The sequence below is a fragment of the Bombina bombina genome, chromosome 6, assembly GCF_027579735.1.
Source record: "Bombina bombina isolate aBomBom1 chromosome 6, aBomBom1.pri, whole genome shotgun sequence".
Taxonomy (NCBI): Eukaryota; Metazoa; Chordata; class Amphibia; order Anura; family Bombinatoridae; genus Bombina; species Bombina bombina.
In genome coordinates this window covers 889,604,472-889,625,154 of record NC_069504.1, presented here as the reverse complement: position 1 = coordinate 889,625,154, position 20,683 = coordinate 889,604,472, and the positions used below count along the sequence as shown (strand labels likewise).

Sequence of the window (20,683 nt, the reverse complement as noted above, 5' to 3'; positions counted from 1 at the left end):
CTCCTCCATAAACACATACACACAGTTTCTAGACAGTCATTGCACAACTGTATAAAACTTGTGCACAGCGGTTTGCTTTTTGTTATAATAACTGTTGAATTACTGCAACTGATGTACAACCCTGTTACACAGATGACCTGAAGTTACATAGCCCCAAGCCCACTCTGTAATGTGTAAATTTTGCATGCTTTGCCTATGTATAGCTGACGGATGTAATTGGTTTCTGTTGACTCACATTCTCTCTGTTACCTGAAGCTGTGACGTTGCGATACTAGTGGGCGGCGCTTATACATTGCAAGGGGCGGGGGCATTTTCATAAAGAAGACTGCAAAAGCCCCACCTGTCTCAGGTATCTGCTAACGTCGGCGAAGCACAGATAAGAGCGGGTCTGTGAGACGGAGATAAGGGCGAGAGGCGGGTCACGCATTACAGAGGAGGATCGGAAAAGAACAGCGGAAGCGGCTGAAGTCTCCCTAAAGAAGTGCGCTGTTCAAGGATCAAAAGCCAGAGATTCCACGTCTCAAGGGGTGAACTGTGCTGATTTGTGCGCACTTTCTGGAGTTCGTTTCTTAACACTTGTTTCTATATTTGACCTTGAGTTCCTACTTCATACCTGGACTTATAACTAATCACTCGACCAGTCATGGCCAACTCCGGACTCCAGTTACTTGGCTTTGTCATGGCTCTTTTGGGCTGGATAGGACTGATAGCTGCCACCATCCTGCCCCAATGGAGAATGTCGTCTTATGCGGGGGATAATATAATAACGGCGGTAGCCATATACCAAGGTCTATGGATGTCCTGTGTCACCCAGAGCACAGGACAAATTCAGTGCAAGGTCTATGACTCCCTTCTACAATTGGACAGTAAGTACGGCAGATCATGTTTAAGGGTGACCCAAACATTGTGTGCGACAAAGCAGGGTGTGTAACTAATGGGCTACCTGTACTTGGTTACACTTTTTATTGAAGCTCTTAATGTGTGTTTTTTTATTTATTCTGTAATCAAACATTAGATCAGCTCCTAATCAGCTAAAGCCTTATTTATCAAAGCAGCAGCGCAAAGGGGTAGCCTACAGAGTAATCTAGGTAGGGCTATTTCATTTGAAACCTGCTTATGGTGCAGTAAGTAGCTAGCACCTGTTTTACTGGAGACAGGTGCCCTGGCACAGTGCCTACCGAAAGGTTTTATTTTTCTAGAGCAGATTAATTTTCTTCATTTTTAATAATGAATTGTGGTTCTTAGTACACTTATTGAAGTGTAGCCCTTAGTTGGGTGATAGTTTCTGACCCCCCTGTCCTCTTGTATAAATTGCTCCTCCCCACCTGTCCTGTAGTTGGGGCGAGGCCAGTCCAGCTCACATCACAGACCAGTCAGACTGGTTTATTTTAATGGTCTATAAATCAGTCTTGCCGCAGTTAAAATCGTCCTTGCTAATTCCTTTAAAAATGTGTGCTTAAAAGTCTTTATAGTATTTCTTTTTTAAATCCATGTTGAGTAAACTTTGCACATTGATTCTATAAAATACCTTAGTGCCATGTCATATGCATCCTTTATATCAGAGGCGCACACTTACTGTCAGATCACTAAAAACAAGTCAACTTGATCTGATGTGAGTAGTTAAAGTATTGTATTACATTTATGCTGTTTTATGAATAAACTGATTTAACAGGGATTGGCATAATTATTTGAAGTAATTAGTGGAAACCCCGGACTTGAAAACAAGAGACATCTCAATGTATCCTTCCTGGTAAAATATTTTATAAATAAAACAAGGGCCACTCCTTTTGCTAGTTAAGATAATGTATGTAGAACACAAAGTATCTAAACTAGATTTTGCAGACAAAGTTTTATAGGGAAAGCAAACAAATTTATATAAGGTTAGAGTAGAACAGGGTTGCAAGTAAACCCTTTGTTTCAACTTGGGTTGCTACATTTCACACTGCTGCTTTTTTTTGGCATAGGTGCTTTATATAATCAGATAGTGACAATCTAAGGTTTGTGTACCTTTTGTTAACCTCTGTTTGGCATTCCCATTATATATTTTTTTTTCATTGTGGTGACTGATAAGGCTTTGTTACCGCTAAGGTTATCACTGTGTACCTACTGGTTGCGTAGGTCCTTCCTGATCAAACCAGGAAATATTCTATAATGTTACATGGTTAAGACTCAGTAAAGTCAAAATTAAACTTTCATAATTCTGATCATGCAATTTTAAACAACTTTCCCAATTACTTTGGTTATCAAACTTGCTTTGTTCTCTTGGTGTCTATCATTGAAGAGTAAAACTAGGAAGGCTCATCTCAGGAGTATGCACATGTCTAGTATTCTATTGCAGCAGTGTTTTGCAACATTGTATAACAAAGGTACAATTAATATTGCAAAACACTGCTGCAAAATAGTGCTAAAAAGTTGTGAGGTGAGCCCTCCTAGTTTTACTCAATAAAAGATACCAAGAGAACAAAGCAAATTTGATAACAGAAGCAAATTGGGGAAATTTGTTAAAAATTGCATGCTCTCAATCATAAGTTTAATTTTTACTTTACTGTTCCTTTAAGGAAGCCACATTGATTCAGAACAAAGATTCTAATAACTAAAGCAGCTCCTATCAATCTATAGTGGTTATATTGCCTTATCCTTTGTAACATAATTGTGTGTGTTATGACATGTTTGAACCTTTGGAAAGGTTGGCGGCCAAATTGGGAGGCAGGTTCCAACACAAATGTCTTCTCTTTTACTGTGTATTAATTGTGCACATGTCTGGCTATTGCTATATCCATACCTTGAGTTAATGGGTTTGTCATAGCCATCTTCAAGGGACTTGTTCCTTAGAATATGTAATTTATGATCATACCATGTCCTTTTGAATAAGGAAAAAGTGAACTGCTCACCATTGTTTGGCTGATTGGCAGTTAGGGTTGCCATCTTACCTGCACACATTAGATTGGCTTATCAATGGGAAAATGATAGGTGGCCCTCAGACATGCCTATGTTGGACTTCAGATTAGTACTAAAACCTCATGTGTTGGTTTTTTTTTGTTTACTGAGGGGGCCCTTTGCTGCTTTTGTGCAGTTTCGTGGTTTTGTTGTTCTCCTTTTCTTTCTGTAACTCTATGGTTTCTGTGAAACTCCCTCCCCCCTGTCACACCCAGGTGTCTCATGAGGAAGTTTGTCACCTGGGGATCTCCAGTTGAATTAACGAGTGTTTCATAATGTTTATAGTGAGATCATTTCGGAGCTCATTTACAGTTAAATGCTACTGATGTTTCCCTTGATACTAATGTGAGGAGGGTTGAATAATGGTGCAAAGGTGAACTGCAGTGTTTAGGATTGCCAAGAATGTTTCAGGTATCTGGAGCAAGATGTGACAGGCCCTACTAATCTACACACCATTTTGTCCTACACCGGATGTGGACAAACCATTCACATCCAGTGTAAGAGGACAAAATGGTATCTAGATCAAGGCTGGGGTCTGTCACATCTTGCTCTGTGTAGTTTTATCAATACATCTTAGTAATGGGAAGTGGGATCTGAAACATTAACACGATCTTATGTAGCAAGTGCAGTTTACTAAATTTAATTCTGTTCCCTGTGGAGGTTACTATGTTGACAAATTAAAATGCTCACTCTATCAACAGTTTATTTAGATTACCCCTAAACTTGTCATGCTTGTTTTGTTTCTTTAGCTGCTCTGCAGGCAACAAGAGCGCTTATGGTGCTCTCTATTGTGGTGGGAGTCTTTGGCCTTGCAGTTTCTACTATGGGGATGAAATGTACTAAGTGCGGAGGGGATGATAAAGTGAAGAAAGCTCGCATTGCCATGACTGGAGGCTTTGTCTTCTTGCTTGCAGGTGAGTCTGGTTGCCTCATTCCATATATCAGTGTGGCTATAGTTTTCCTGTACTTTGCTGCAACTCTGCTGCTCCATTCTATATAGCACTGCCACCCTAGTCTCTACTGCCCCTCATTGGATTCCAGAGGGCTGTAAACACATTTTAGCATCTAAAGAGTAAAGACAAATTTGAGGCTTTTTTTTTTTTTCTCTCCACTTTATTTGACTGTTTTGTCCATTTTCTTCATGCTTATTGAATTTTCACCCCTATCTACAGGTCTAGCTGCTCTCATAGCCTGCTCCTGGTATGGCCATCAAATAATCCGGGATTTCTATAACCCACTTACCCCAGTCAACACAAAGTAAGTAATATAAGGAGGCTTTGTTTAATATTGCACAATGTCTACACATGTTTTAACAGCCCTATTCTATTTTGTAAATTACAAAACATTTTTATTTATTCTTTGAAAATTGTGCTACAATTTTTTTTTTTTTTTTGTGTGGTTTTAAATTTATTTATTTTTTTACAACTACAGGTATGAGTTTGGAGCCGGAGTTTTCCTTGGCTGGGCTGGATCTCTTCTGGTCATTCTTGGTGGTGCTCTGTTAGCTTGCTCTTGTCCACGTAAAAACAACTACAATACCAGATATCCCAAGGGCGGTGCACGCACCAAGGCCCCTTCAAGTGGCAAAGAATATGTCTGATTTCTTTTGGGGTTTTGTTTTTAAATCTGTTGAAAGCAGCATGTCCCCTGTCTCTGGAGACTCCCAGCACCCTGCGATACAGCACTGAAGGCGCAACAGAATCTTGCTCAAAGATGACTGCTTGGCAACTTTCTTCTTACTACTTGTGCACAAAAAGGAAGTTACTAGATGGCCATGTTTTAGGAAGCAGCACTGTTTTGCGTAAAATGGGATGTTTTTTCGTGGGATTCCCAGTTCTCAGATTTCAAGCTCTATACAAGGAGTATAGGGGTCAGCTGCATTTTATTTCTCCTCCTCCCTAAATGTGTTTGTGTTTTTTTTTTTGTTTTTTTTTTTGGAGGGCAGTAGTTTATTTGTGTAAGTGACTTACTCTAAAAGCTGCCTGTTTCACCCTCACCCTGTTTTTTTTTTTAATACTTAAACTCCCATGTTATAATTTGAGGAAGCACATACTACAAAAAAGAAGTTGCAGGAGACTATGGCAAAACTCACTACCAGGACTTTCCCACATATATGGCATTTTTTTCATATTTTTAGCAGGTGTTCAATTCTAATGTTTTTGTAAATAAAAAAATGTTTTTGAAAATAGAAATGTTATCGACTCCCTTTCTTTACCTCACCACATGTACATTTTTATATTCATACTGGGGCCAGCTTATTCCCTATAGCAGTGATTTGCATTAAAAAAAAATCCAGTGGCACTCCACCATCCCAAAATTTTACAAAATCACACATTGTAGCCTAATACAGTGTGTGTATGTATGTATATATATATGTATATGTATATGTATATATATATATATATATATATATATATATATATATATATATATATATATATATATATATATATATATATATATATATATATATATATATATATATTCATGATTGTCTGTGAATGAATGTCAATGTCATGGTTGTAAATGATGCCTGATGAGCCTGTCACATACCTCCCAATATGTCAAAATTTGAAAGAGGGATAGCTGTTAATTTTTTTATTTTTTTTTTACCTGTTCTCAATGACATGTGCATAAAAAACAAAATTTATGCTTACCTGATAAATTTATTTCTCTTGTGGTGTATCCAGTCCACGGGTTCATCCATTACTTGTGGGATATTCTTCCCAACAGGAAGTTGCAAGAGGACACCCCCAGCAGAGCTGTCTATATACTTATATGAATTGTATTGTAATTAAATGTATCATGATGCTGCGTTTATGATGCATTTTTACACCCTAAATCAGTTATCGGTAAATATATACTGTAGTTGGGCCTCTAACTGGGTTGTGCAGTGCTCCTAAAGCACTATCAAGCCCCAATGTGTGTAACCGCTTCACTAATATGTACAATCAGTAATGGGTAAAATGGTCAGAGTGCGATCAAAACATAATTTATGCTTACCTGATAAATTTATCTCTTGTAGTGTATCCAGTCCACGGATCATCCATTACTTGTGGGATATTCTCCTTCCCAACAGGAAGTTGCAAGAGGACACCCACAGCAGAGCTGTCTATATAGCTCCTCCCCTAACTGCCACCCCCAGTCATTCAACCGAAGACGAGCAAGAAAAAGAGAAATTATAGGGTGCAGTGGTGACTGTAGTTTAAAAACAAAAAACACCTGCCTTAAAATGACAGGGCGGGCTGTGGACTGGATACACCACAAGAGAAATAAATTTATCAGGTAAGCATAAATTTTGTTTTCTCTTGTAAAGGTGTATCCAGTCCACGGGTTCATCCATTACTTGTGGGATACCAAAGCTTTATGACACGGATGAAGGGAGGGATAAGGCAGGAACTTAAACGGAAGGCACCACTGCCTGTAAGACCTTTCTCCCAAAAATAGCCTCCGAAGAAGCAAAAGTGTAGAATTTAGAAAAAGTGTGAAGCGAAGACCAAGTCGCCGCCTTACAAATCTGTTCAACAGAGGCCTCATTTTTAAAAGCCCATGTGGAAGCCACCGCTCTAGTGGAATGAGCTGTAATATTTTCAGGAGGCTGCTGGCCAGCAGTCTCATAAGCTAAGCGGATTATACTTCTTAGCCAAAAAGAAAGAAGTTGCTGAAGCCTTTTGGCCTCTCCTCTGTCCAGAGTAGACAACAAACAAAGCAGATGTTTGACGAAAATCCTTTGTAGCTTGAAAATAAAACTTAAAAGCATGAACCACATCAAGATTGTGTAAAAGACATTCCTTCTTTGAGGAAGGATTAGGACATAATGAAGGAACAACAATCTCCTGATTGATGTTCTTATTAGATATTACCTTTAGGAAGAAACCCAGGTTTGGTACGTAAAACTGCTTATCTGCATGGAAAATCAGATAAGGGAAATCACACTGTAAAGCAGATAACTAAACTCTTCAAGCTGAGGAGATAGCTACTAGAAACAGAACTTTCCAAGATAAAAGTTTAATATCTATGGAATACAAAGGTTCAAACGGAACCCCTTGAAGAACCTTAAGAACTAAGTTTAAACTCCATGGCGGAGCAACAGGTTTAAACACAGGCTTAATTCTAACTAAAGCCTGAGAAAATGCCTGAACGTCTGGAACCTCAGCCAGATGTTTGTGCAAAAGAATAGATAGAGCAGAAATCTGTCCCTTTAAGGAACTAGCAGACAATCCTTTCTCCAATCCCTCTTGGAGAAAGGATAAGATTCTAGGAATCCTGACTTTACTCCATGAGTAACCCTTGGATTCACACCAATGAATCAAGCGTTCAATCTCCAAGCAGTCAGACGCAGAGAAATTAGATTTGGATGTTTGAAAGGACCTTGAAGTAGAAGGTCCTGCCTCAGCAGCAGTCCATGGTGGAAAGGATGACATGTCCACTAGATCTGCATACCAAGTCCTGTGTGGCCATGCAGGAGCTATCAAAATCACAGAAGCTCTCTCCTGTTTGATCTTGGCAATCAGACGAGGGAGCAGAGGAAACGGTGGAAACACATAAGCCAGGCTGAAGGACCAGGGCGCTGCCTTGGGATCCCTGGACCCGTAACAAGGAAGCTTGGCGTTCTGACGAGACGCCATGAGATCCAGTTCTGGTTTGTCCCATAGATGAATCAACTGGGCAAATACCTCCGGATGGAGTTCCCACTCCCCCGGATGAAAAGTCTGCCGACTTAGGAAATCCAGTTCTCTACTCCTGGGATATGGATAGCTGAGAGATGGCAAGAGTGAACCTCTGCCCATATAATTATCTTTGAAACCTCCAACATCGCCAGGCTCTTTGTACCCCCCCTGATGATTGATTTAGGCTAGTCGTGATGTTGTCTGACTGAAATCTGATGAACCTGACCGCAGCTAGCTGAGGCCAAGCCTGAAGAGCATTGAATATCGCTCTTAGTTCCAGAACCCTGAGCCTTCAGGGAGTTCCAGACTGCGCCCCAGCCCAGAAGGCTGGCATCTGTCGTCACTATAGTCCAATCTGGCCTGCGGAAGCTCATTCTCCTGGACAGATGGACCGGAGACCCACCAGAGAAGAGAATCTCTGGTCTCTTGATCCAGATTTAGCAGAGGGGACAAATCTGTGTAATCCCCATTCCACTGATTTGAGCATGCAAAGTTGCAGTGGTCTGAGATGTAGATGGGCAAACAGAACTATGTCCATTGCCGCTACCATCAAGCTGATTACTTCCATACACTGAGCCACTGATGGCTGAGAAGTAGAATAAAGAGCACGGCAGGAAGTTAGAAGCTTTGACAACCTGAACTCTGTCAGAAAAATCTTCATTTCTACTGAATCTATCAGAGTTGCTAGGAAGGAATCTCTTGTGAGAGGGGATAGAGAACTCTTTTCTTCGTTCACCTTCCACCCATGAGACCTCAGGAATGCCAGAACAATGTCCGTATGGGACTTGGCGATTTGAAAATTCGACGCCTGTATCAGAATGTCGTCTAGGTAAGGAGCCACCACTATGCCTCGTGGCCTTAGAACCGCCAGTAGGGACCCTAGAACCTTCGTAAAGATTCTTGGTGCCATGGCTAACCCGAAGGGAAGAGCCACAAACTGGTAATGCCTGTCTAGGAAGCCAAACCTCAGAAACTGATGATGGTCTCTGTATCGGAATGTGGAGATAAGCATCCTTTAAGTCCACGGTAGTCATATATTGACCCTCCTGGATCATAGGTAGGATGGTTCGAATAGTCTCCATCTTGAAGGATGGGACCCTGAGAAATTTGTTTAGGATCTTGAGATCCAAGATTGGTATGAAAGTTTCCTCTTTTTTTGGGAACTATAAACAGATTTGAATAGAATCCTTGCCCCTGTTCCTCCCTTGGAACTGGGTGAATCACTCCCATGACCAGAAGGTCTTGAACAAAACGTAAGAATGCCTCTATCTGGTTTGCAGATAATTGTGAGAGATGAAATCTCCCTTTTGGAGATGAGGCTTTGAAATCCAGAAGATATCCCTGGGAAACCATCTCCAGAGCCCAGGGATCCTGGATGTCTCTTGCCCAAGCCTGGGCGAAGAGAGAAAGTCTGCCCCCAACTAGATCCGGTCCTGGATCGGGGGCTACTTCTTCATGCTGTTTTAGAGGCAGCAGCAGGTTTTTTGGCCTGCTTTCCCTTGCTCCAAGCCTGGTTAGGTCTCCAGACTGGCTTGGACTGGGCAAAATTTCCTTCTTGTTTTGCAGTAGAGGAAGTTGAAGCTGTGCCACTCGAAGTTTCGAAAGGAACAAAAATTAGTCTGTTTGGTCCTTAACTTGTTGGACCTATCCTGGGGAAGGGCATGGCCTTTTCCTCCAGTAATATCAGAAATAATCTCCTTCAGTCCAGGCCCGAATAGGGTCTGCCCTTTGAAGGGGATGTTGAGAAGCTTAGACTTTGAAGTAACGTCAGCTGACCAGGATTTAAGCCATAGCGCCCTACGCGCCTGAATGGCAAAACCTGAATTCTTAGCCGTTAGCCTTGTTAAATGAAAAACGGCGTCAGAAATAAATGAATTGGCTAACTTAAGAGCTTTAAGCCTGTCTAGGATATCATCCAATGGGGTCTCCACCTGTAGAGCCTCTTTAAGAGACTCGAACCAGAAAGCCGCTGCAGCAGTGACTTGGGCAATGCATGCAAGAGGCTGGAGAATAAAACCTTGTTGTATAAAGATTTTCTTAAGGAAACCCTCTAATTTTTTATCCATTGGATCTAGGAAAGCACAACTGTCCTCGATAGGGATAGTTCTACGCTTAGCTAGGGTAGAGACTGCTCCCTCCACCTTAGGGACCGTCTGCCACGAGTCCTGTGTAGCGGCATCTATGGGAAACATCTTTTTAAAAGCAGGAGGGGGAGAGAACGGTACACCTGGTCTATCCCATTCCTTCGTAATAATTTCTGAAAACCTCTTAGGGATTGGAAAAACAGTGTAAACAGGCACTGCAAAGTATTTGTCCATTTTACACAATTTCTCTGGGACTACAATGGCGTCACAGTCATCCAGAGTTACTAAAACCTCCCTGAGCAACAAGCGGAGGTGTTCAAGCTTAAATTTAAATGCTGTCATTTCTGAGTCAGACTGAAGTAACGCCTTCCCTGAATCAGAAAAATCACCCACAGATAGAAGCTCTCCTGCTTCGGCTACTGTACATTGTGAGGGTATATCAGACATAGCTACTAAAGCAGAAGAAAGCTCTGTATTTGTTCTAGCCCTAGAGCTGTCTCGCTTTTCTTGTAACCCTGGCAGTTTGGACAATACCTCTGTGAGGGTATGATTCATAACTGCCGCCATGTCTTGTAAGGTAAACGCATTGGACGCGCTAGATGTACTTGGCGTCACTTGCACTGGAGAAATAGGTTCTGACACATTGGGAGAACTAGGTGGTTTAACCTCCCTTTTGTCAGTCTGAGAAACCTCTGGTGATAAATCTATAACACCCATAATATGGTCTTTATAACTTATAGAAAGGTGCATTTGGTACACATTCTAAGAGGGGGTTCCACAATGGCTTTTAAACATAATGAACAAGTAGTTTCCTCTGTCAGACATGTTTAACAGACTAGTAATGAGACCAGCAAGCTTGGAAAACACTTTAATAAATGTGAAAAAGCAATTAAACAAAAACTACCACATAAACTGCAAAACAGTGTTAAAAAGTAGTAAACTCTACGAAATTTTTAGTGTGTATAAGACTAAAGCAGCATTGCACCCACTTGCAAATGGATGATTAACCCCTTAGGCCCCAAACCAAATTAGAAAAACGGTAAAACCGTTAAACAGTCAAACACACGGCCACAGCTCTGTTGTTGCTCTTAAACATGATTTTTGCAGGATAAAAACCCTCTATAGCAGTCCTAGCTGCCAGAGGACTCCTTTAGGGAAGCTGGATGTCTCAGTCTGAATATCAACTGCGTGAAAATAGGCCCCTCCCACCATGCACTCAATGTCAGAGGGCCTTAAAAAAGTACTCCTAGGAGTGATCTAACAAGCCATGTGGAAAACTAGGCCCCAAATAAAGATTTATCACCCTCAGAGAAAAAAACGTTTTTTTCCTGTAAGTTATGCAAACGTTTTTACACTAAGTAATATGAGAGTTAACATGAAGATTACCCTTATCTTGTAAGCATGATCCCAGTTAACCCTTTAGTGACAGGGTTAAAGTGCCTACATCGGAACACCTGTTCCGATGTAGACAAATTGAAACTACGCGATCGTGCATACGATCGCGAGATTTCAATTATTGGATTGCATCTGGGGGGCGTCCCTACAACCCTAGGAACGCCCTCCAGACCGCGATCAAGTCCTAGAAGCACAGAAGGCTTCAGGACAGCCGTTTGTTATGACGTTCTATTCCGGCATAACGGCGTTAAATCACTGTATCAGGCTTACCTCAAATATATCAGGCATTGACAGCATTTTCTAGACCTTGTCATCTCTCTAGAAAAAAAATATACTGAACATAACTCAAAGCAGGTGATCTGCAAACCGTCCCCCCAACTGAAGTTTTCTTTCCATACTCTTCAGTTATGTGTGAGAACAGCAATGGACCTTAGTAACAAACAGCTAAGATCATCAACCTCCAGGCAGATTCTTCTTCCAATTTCTGCCTGAGAGTAAAACAGTACAACGCCGGTACCGTTTAAAAATAAACACTTGATTGAAGGTAAAAAAAACTACACTAAGTCACCACATATCTCTTGATACATCCTTTCTTGTCGAGAGTTGCAAGAGAATGACTGGGGGTGGCAGTTAGGGGAGGAGCTATATAGACAGCACTGCTGTGAGTGTCCTCTTGCAACTTCCTGTTGGGAAGGAGAATATCCCACAAGTAATGGATGCAGGTTATCTAGGTCTATGCCAGAGCTTTCCAAAGTCTAAGACAGTGGGCCTTCCCTTTGGCGAAATGTTTAAGATTAGCCCCCCACATGCAATAGATGTTATCTTTTTGAGCAATGTGCTTGTAATTTCTTAAAATTGCAGAAATGCACGTGCATACACATGTAATCTCATACATACGCACATGAAAATGTAAATAACTATACATATACTGTATATGAAGCCTTTAATAAAGTTGGTGAACCCACCCACATTCTACTTGGTATTACTGGGCATGACTTATTATATTGAGGACAGAATTTTATTACATAAGCAGTTTTCTTTACTATTGCTGCCATTTCAGTCTTCTGACATGTACATAGTAGGTGTGTACTAAATATTTTAGGACAAGTTTAGCTATATATATTATAGATCAGGGCTCAAAAATTCCACTAGCCATTGGCGAGTGGAAGTTAGTTAGTGAATGTCTACAGATATTACATAAAGGCCTATTCTATATCCATGAAAGAACAAGGATATGTTATTCCTCTAGGGCACTGGTTTTCAGACCTGTTCTCAGGCCATGTTTACTAATCAGCTGATTATTTCACCTGTGCTTTGTTCAGTTACCCACAAAATGAGGCCTGAGGACAGGGCTGATTTATTAAGGCTCAAATGCACCCGTTTCCGTCTTAAGACTCCTGCTCCTTAACTCGTCCGCCACCTCTGAGGCAACAGACAGCTTCCATACGGTCGGGGTGATTGACAATCAGCCGCGAATGTGCAGGGGGTGGCATTGCACTAGAAATGCTTGTGCAATGATAAATGCCGACAGCGTATGCTGTTTGCATTTATCAATGTGCGGCAGACATGATCCGCACATTGTTTAATTGGCCCCTTGATTGCTACTTCTGAGAGAGTAAACAGGGGCCGAGATTGGAGAGGGAAAGTGGAGAAAAAGATGGCGTTAATAAAGAGAGGAGAAAAAAAAAGTAAAGAGAAGATATGGCCTTAAGTATTCTCTTAAATGCATAGTAAACAGCTTGTAATTACAAGACAATTCTGTTTGTTGCTCTAGAATAACATTTCAGCCAAGTCTCAAAACTTTTAAAACAAGTTAACCCCTTCATGCCGTTAGGACGTTGAATACTGTCCTAACAGGGCTGGGCTCAGCCTATGAGCCTACCTAGGTTTAGCCTTCAACTAAGAATACCAAAAGAACAAAGCAAATTTGATGATACCAGTTAAAATGGCATGCTCTGACCTTTTTACTATGCATTTGTTGAAATTCCACTATATTTAATGGTGCAACAGTAAACGCTGGTAAAAAAAAAAAATAGTTACATGGGGGTCGTGTCTGGACAAGCTTTTTTTTAAGGGCTCTCTTCTGAAGATCCTCAATCCACCAAGAAATCAAATCTAATCTCAAATCATCCAGTACAGATTTTTATTTTAATGAGAAGAGGATATTTTCCTGCACTGATTGACAACCTTATTACATTTTGAAGAGCCCTAAACGGGACCGCCAGGCCTTACTGTTTCGATCGCTAGAAGGAACTATCCCAGCACCCCCCCCCTAGTAACCGGGTACGCAGTGAATAATACAACAGCTCTGTATAATATGCCCAATCAAAGAATGGAGGATTTAACAGTCTGACGTCGAGCACGGGGGTAAATCTGCAGCGACAATGGAGGAGACAGATGAACACTCTACGATGTACACAAGCTCAGAATAAGCCGTACAGATCAAATTTCCGAAATAGTGCCCTATTCTATGCCTCTCAACAGACACAGAATGCCTCATATTCCTCGCTCACTCACGCACCGGGGGATACGGCCGGCCCTCAGGTAAGAGAAGGAGGTCATTTGCAGGCTCTTGAGAGGAATTTTATTGGAGGTGATGGGGAAGGGCAGGTTCAAGATCCTATCCGGGATGGCGACTACCATGATTCCATAGCAGCCTACAGTCCTGCGTTCAGCCTACGGGAAAGTCTCAGTGATGATCTAGTTGGAGCGATGCCACATGAGCTTAGCTCCCACAACGCCGTAGATCTATCAGCACCCCAGCTTGAGACAGCTAACCGGATCATACAGGGAGCATTATGTCAGGAGCCAAGACAAGTCGTGGAGCACGGACCACATACTCTTCCTGATGGTAGCAATGCTCCTGCACTCTCTAGGGGACTTTGTGCTCAACCGACAGATGTATTACAAACAGTGGATCTCAGGTCGTATCCGACTACCATTCACAACAAAAGGGGAGTCGGCTAGGAACCACAGGCATTACACTCTGCTGACACAAGTATTTGACAGCAGCTTACTTAGGCATATGCGTCCAGCTTGTCTTACACAGTTAGCAGACAAGGCCTCCTTTAACTAATCAATCGAACTATGGGATATTAGTTGCAGAGAATAGGAATTAAGTATGATAAGTCTGGACAATGACGGTATCCTGAAAAGCTCCCTTTTTGAATTTATTGCTGTTATCTCTAGGGTTTTGGCTACAACTCCAATAACTTACACAGATTAATTCTCAATATATCTTTAGGACCTAGAACTCTTATGGTGTTTTTGATGGCACCCTAATCATACCAAATGTCCTTGTCTTATGTTACTTAACCTAATTTTAACAAGCTGATGAAAAGATAAGGGAGTTGTCCATTTCAGTTAAAAGAATACTCGTTTGCATGTCATGATTTTTAACATGTTCATTACTAGTTTGTCCCCTTCAACAGTTGCTGACACCATTTGTAAAGGTCCTCCTCTTCTAAGATCACTTCAACACGGAAGCAGCATACCCTAGCATACCTTATTGTTGCCCAATTAGGACAATAGTTACTGTAGTCCACATCCTCTCCACATTACCCAGCGTCCCTTTTGTAACAGTGATCTACAAGATTTAACTGACATTATATGGAAACCCATTCTGTTCCCTACCTCCTACATAACTCAGCCTGCTAACCCTGCTCAGATCTACTAGACATGAGCGAGACAGATATATACTGTTTCATTATTGGCTTATTTTAATTTTCTTATTCACAAGATCTACTCCTTGTTCTCACATAGCCTCCTAGCATTACAGAGCCTTAGTGTATAAGCTATCCTAACTTCATAGAACTTCGCCGTAATTATTTATATGCTTTTACACAAGTCACTTGGTATACTACAGCCTGCTATCATTGTGTAAGCTCCCAAAACCATTAGGGACATTGCCGTAACTCTTTATATATTTTAGCACAATTGTCTTGCTATATTACATCCTGCTTTACAATCTCATCATATAAGATCTCATAACCTTTAAGAACATGGATATTATTGTTTAAACACTTGTGCATAATTAACTGTTGTCAGATGATGTTTATAACCACTCAATTAATTGTTTCACAATCATTCAGGTACAATTAGCATCAGTAGTTCTCGTAATATGCTCTTATAAACCTCAATAATATTGTTATTTCCATGTTATCTACAAGTCATCACTATCATTGTTGCAGATGGCGATTTTGTTTACATATGTATTCATATTCTATATGTTTCATTAGCATGTAGAAGGTCCAAATCGCCTTCCTTTAGCCGGCGATGGTGGGAAGGATCCCAATTAAGTAGTCCGAAGCAACAATACCCAGTTATAAACGCCTCACTTATTTAACAACATATAATCCCTGATAAAGAGTTACTGTTAGTTTCATCAGCATCCTATCTCAGCCAATATGCATGCATCCCATATACTAAAGTCATATCTTTTACATAAAGCTAACTATCTTATTCGTATGTGATAATTTCCTAACAGTGTTTCCCCCGCTGATTATTAAATTGTACATATATTTTCAAATCTATTAAGTATCACTCGACCCATAAGGGTCTAAAATATAACTAACACGCCTTTCCAGTATTACCTATATCAAAGCGCCCACAAGCGGCCAGTTAATTAGTTATTCATGTAAGCTCCTAAAAGTATAAAAAAGAGGTTTCAGAAGTTTAGATTATAGCAATCAGCTGTGTATTTCTTTATCCTTATATTGTGTTTCATGAATATTGTGTTATTTATGTTCTGACATTCATTATATGCTCTTTTTCTTTTGCGCAAAACCTCAATAAAAGATTATTTAAAAAAAATAAAAAATGGCATGCTCTATCTGAATCAGTAAAGTTTAATTTTGACTTGTCTGTCCCTTTAAACTAGCTGCAAAGTATAAAATGTATAGGAACTTGCCCCTTTAGGTGTATTTTTTTATATATACATTGAAACAACCCAATCAAATGGACTGATCTTGCAGGGAGAGTATACATCATATCTATATGTATATACACAATGTCCTTTATCTCTTACTGTATACACAGGGAGAACAATGGAAAATTAACATTTTAGTACCTCCCCCCACTTCAAGTGTGATTTATTCTAAAGCTTTTCTATAACCAATACTTTGGTATAGGTGGGAATACAACTTGCAAAACTAGCTATTTCAGATGACTAAAGGTAAACAAGCTATTAGTAAAGAACATCCCAGCAGGTAAACACATTAAAGCGGAAAAATACACAGTACAGTGCCCCTTTAAGTAAACGCTATGTGCAGTGATTATAAAAAGCAGAATTACTTGTTTGTTTGTTTTTTTTTGGGGGGGTGTGGTAATTACAATACAATGGCTGCTATGTCATGTACGTTTGAATTCATCTTTTGTGCTGCAAGTTCCTCACTGTTTCACAATAGTACTAATCTTATAATTACTTATTGTGCTGACATCTACTAGCAGTCTACTTGTGACTCCTGTGTTGGTGTACACCTACAGGTTCACACATACAACCCCTGATAAAACATCTTAAAACAAATATTGCTCTTTGAAGGAAAGCTCAAAGGGACACTCAAGTCAAAATTAAACTTTCATGATTCAGATAGAGCAATTTAAACAACTTCCCAATTTACTTCTATTAACAAAATGTGCACAGTCTTTTTCTATTTACACTTTTTGAGTCACCAGCTCCTACTGAGCATGTGCAAGAATTCACAGTATATATGTATATGCATTTGTAATTGGCTGGTGGTTGTCACATGATACAATAGGAGTGGAAATAGACATAACTGAAATTTGTCAGAAAAAAAATAAATTCTACTACTCATATGAAGTTCTGGCTATTGCATTGTATTGTTATGTATTTGTTAATTATGCAAATCTACTGTATCTTTTAATGGGCCAGTATTTTCATTATTTTTGTTGCCCATAAGAAATGGTAACATCTAAACTTATTGATTTTTTTTTTTTTTAATGGAAAAAAAAGTGAAGAAAAAGCTACTTAAATTAAAACATCTGTATCCATTTGATGCTTCCTGCTAATGCTTATTGCAGAAAGGCCGATGAGTATTATTAATACGTAGCTGTAAGCCAATGCACAAATGACACTGGTATAATAGTTTAAATATCAATTTGGGTTGTATTTTATTAACGTAAAAATGCCTATGTATAAACAATAAACATTCATTAAAGGGACACTGAACCCAATTTGTTTTCTTTCATGATTCAGATAGAGCATGACATTTTAAGCAACTTTCTAATTTACTCATATTATAATTTTTTCTTCGTTCTCTTGCTATCTTTATTTTAAACACAGGAATGTAATTCTTAGCAGCCAGCCCATTTTAGGCTCAGCACCATGGATAGCGTTTGCTTATTGAAGGCTTACAGCTACCCACCAATAAGCAAGCATAAAACCAAAAATGGGCCGGCTCCTATGCATCATATTCTTGCTTTTTAAATAAAGATAGCAAGAGAACAAAGAAAAATTGATAATAGGAGTAAATTAGAAAGTTGCTTAAAATTGCATGCTCTATCTGAATCACGAAAGAAAAAAATTGGGTTCAGTGTCCCTTTAAGCTCAATTTTATTTCCCCATAAACATATGTAATGTATTTTTTCTTTCATGTAATTGGCAAGAGTCCATGAGCTAGTGGTGTATGGGATATACAATCCTACCAGGAGGGGCAAAGTTTCCCAAACCTCCAAATGCCTATAAATACACCCCTCACCACACCCACAATTCAGTTTTACAAACTTTGCCTCCTATGGAGGTGGTAAAGTAAGTTTGTGCTAGATTTCTACGTTGATATGCGCTTCTCAGCATGTTGAAGCCCGGTTCCTCACAGAGTACAGTGAATGTCAGAGGGATGTGAAGGGAGCATCACCTATTGAATACAATGGTCTTCCTAACGGGGATCTATTTCATATGTTCTCCGTTATCGGTCGTAGAGATTAATCTCCTACCTCCCTTTTCAGATCGACGATATACTCTTATATACCATTACCTCTACTGATTCTTGTTTCAGTACTGGTTTGGCTATCTGCTATATGTGGATGGGTGTCTTTTGGTAAGTATGTTTCATTTACTTAAGACACTCTCAGCTATGGTTTGGCACTTTATATATAAAGTTCTAAATATATGTTTGTACTTATATTTGCCATGATTCAGGTTTATCAGTATATTTCCTTTTTGCAGACTGTCAGTTTCATATCTGGGAAATGCTTTTTTAAAAAAAAAAATAATTCTTACTTGAGGTTTTCAAATTGACTCTAATTGCGGGCTGTATTAGGCTCGCGAGAGCGCAAAATGCTATAATTTATTGCGTCATTCTTTGCGCAAGACTTTTTTGCGCGAAAAATTACGTTTGTTGACACAAATTCGTCATTTCCGGCGTCTTAGTTGGCGCCGAGTCTTTTCACAAGGTTTCGTTCTGGACGTTTTTGGTGCCAAAAAATGTTTTTCAGTTTGTTGCGTCATACTTGGCGCCAAACATTTTTTTCTTTATTTAAGACCTCATTCCTTTTGCCTCTGGTCTTTTTTTCTATGTCAGAGGCTTATTTTGTTTGCATTTTTTCCCATTCCTGAAACTGGCATATAAGGAAATTGATCATTTTGCTTTATATGTTGTTTTTTCTTTTACATACTGCAAGATGTCTCAATCTGATCCTGTAATCCTGCTGCCTGATATCGGTTCTACCAAAGCTAAGTGCATTTGTTGTAAACTTGTTGTAACTGTTCCTCCAGCTGTTGTTTGTAATAGTTGTCATGATAAACTTTTACATGCAGAGAATGTTTCCATCAGTAGTAGTTCATTACATGTTGCTGTTCCATCAACATCTAATGCTCAGGATATTCCTGTAAATTTAAGAGAATTTATTTCTGATTCCATTCAGAAGGCTTTGTCTGCCATTTCGCCTTCTAATAAACGTAAAAGGTCTTTTAAAACTTCTCATAGAGTTGATGAATTTTCTAATGACCGACAACATACTGATTTATCTATCTCTGATGAGGATCTGTCTGATTCAGAGGATCCTCTTATTTATTTAAAATGGAGTATATTCGTTCTTTATTAAAAGAAGTGTTGATTGCATTAGATATGGAGGAGACTAGTCCTCTTGATACTAAAACTAGTAAACGTTTAAATTCGGTTTATAAACCTCATGTAGTTATTCCAGAGGTTTTTCCAGTTCCTGATGCTATTTCAGATATGATTTCTAAGGAATGGAATAGACTGGGTACTTCTTTTACTCCTTCTTCAAGGTTTAAAAAAATTGTATCCTTTGCCTACTGATAGATTGGAGTTTTGGGAAAAGATCCCCAAAGTTGATGGGGCCATCTCTACTCTTGCTAAACGTACAACTATTCCTACGGACGATAGTACTTCTTTTAAGGATCCTTTAGATAGGAAGCTTGAATCTTATTTAAAGAAAGCTTATTTATGTTCAGGCCATCTTCTTAGGACTGCTATTTCTTTGGCTGATGTTGCAGCTGCTTCAACTTTTTGGTTGGAAACTTTAGCGCAACAAGTATCAGATCATAATGTGTATAGCATTGTTAAATTAATTCAACATGCTAATAATTTCATTTGTCAAACAAGGAACCCCTAAGGGAACCCAGAGCGGGGTGCGCTTAGTGAACCAAACAATCAAATTAGTGCACAAACCATATGGCTCCCGTGGGATCGGGCAGTGAGTTCAAAACAGTTGGAATGAAAGGTGCAGGCGGCAAAGCTCCTCTGGTCCTCGGAGTGAAGGTTTCTGAAAATTATACAGTTAGCACACTGTTAGCACACTGTGGTTATGCACACTGTTTTTATGCCTGAGGAAAAGACCAGACATTGGTCTAGAAACGCGTAGCAATTCTTATATGGATTAAAGATTTTAATTCTATCATATGGAAGTTGTCTTACATTTTTATTGATCTAACCTGAAAAGGGTTTTGATTTTAAAATCCACTGCAGTCTGCAATACATGGTCTATACAGACGTTTGGTTTACTGCAATCAAGCAACACTGAGATCCACCTGTCTGCAGTTCAGCTGAGACCACCCAGTGTGCTAACCACTGAGAGTGTTAGTCTGCCTGTTAGCACCGGTCATAGAACGGTGCAGAGCCATTTGGTAAGCCTTTTTGAATATTCTGCCTTCTGATTTTACAACAACAGTATCACGCTATGTGGCGCCCTCTTTTTCACTTATAATTTAATTTGTGATGCCATTTTTGATATCATCAGAATTGATGTTAGATATATGTCTTTAGCTATTTTAGCTAGAAGAGCTTTATGGCTTAAATATTGGAATGCTGATGAGACTTCTAAATCGATATTGCTATCTCTTTCTTTCCAAGGTAATAAATTATTTGGTTCTCAGTTGGATTATATAATTTCAACTGTCACTGGGGGGAAGGGAGCTTTTTTGCCTCAGGATAAAAAATCTAAGGGTAAATTTAAAGCTTCTAACCATTTTCGTTCCTTTCGTCAGAATAAGGAACAGAAACCTAGTCCTTCCCCTAAGGAATCTGTCTCCAATTGGAAGCCATCCTCAATCTGGAATAAATCCAAGCCATTTAAGAGATCTAAACCAGCCCCCAAGTCCGCATGAAGGTGCGGCCC

At 39.6% G+C, this 20,683-nt stretch overlaps 1 protein-coding gene across 1 annotated transcript; it reads left to right on the top strand.

Moving 5' to 3' along the window:
- The first annotated feature begins 343 nt into the window (after positions 1 to 343).
- CLDN7 (claudin 7) lies at positions 344 to 5,129 on the top strand. Its single transcript, XM_053718442.1, has 4 exons — positions 344 to 866; positions 3,687 to 3,851; positions 4,110 to 4,194; positions 4,369 to 5,129. The coding sequence occupies exons 1-4, from the start codon at positions 644 to 646 to the stop codon at positions 4,535 to 4,537; spliced, it is 642 nt and encodes a 213-aa protein (XP_053574417.1). The 5' UTR covers positions 344 to 643; the 3' UTR covers positions 4,538 to 5,129.
- The last annotated feature ends 15,554 nt before the right edge of the window (positions 5,130 to 20,683 follow it).

Excerpts from the sequence above, each read along its gene's own strand:
- CLDN7 (XM_053718442.1), top strand. The coding sequence starts at position 644 with ATGGCCAACTCCGGACTCCAGTTACTTGGCTTTGTCATGGCTCTTTTG. Across the intron at positions 867-3,686 it reads CTCCCTTCTACAATTGGACA|CTGCTCTGCAGGCAACAAGA; the intron begins GTAAGTACGGCA and ends TTGTTTCTTTAG. Across the intron at positions 4,195-4,368 it reads CTTACCCCAGTCAACACAAA|GTATGAGTTTGGAGCCGGAG; the intron begins GTAAGTAATATA and ends TTACAACTACAG.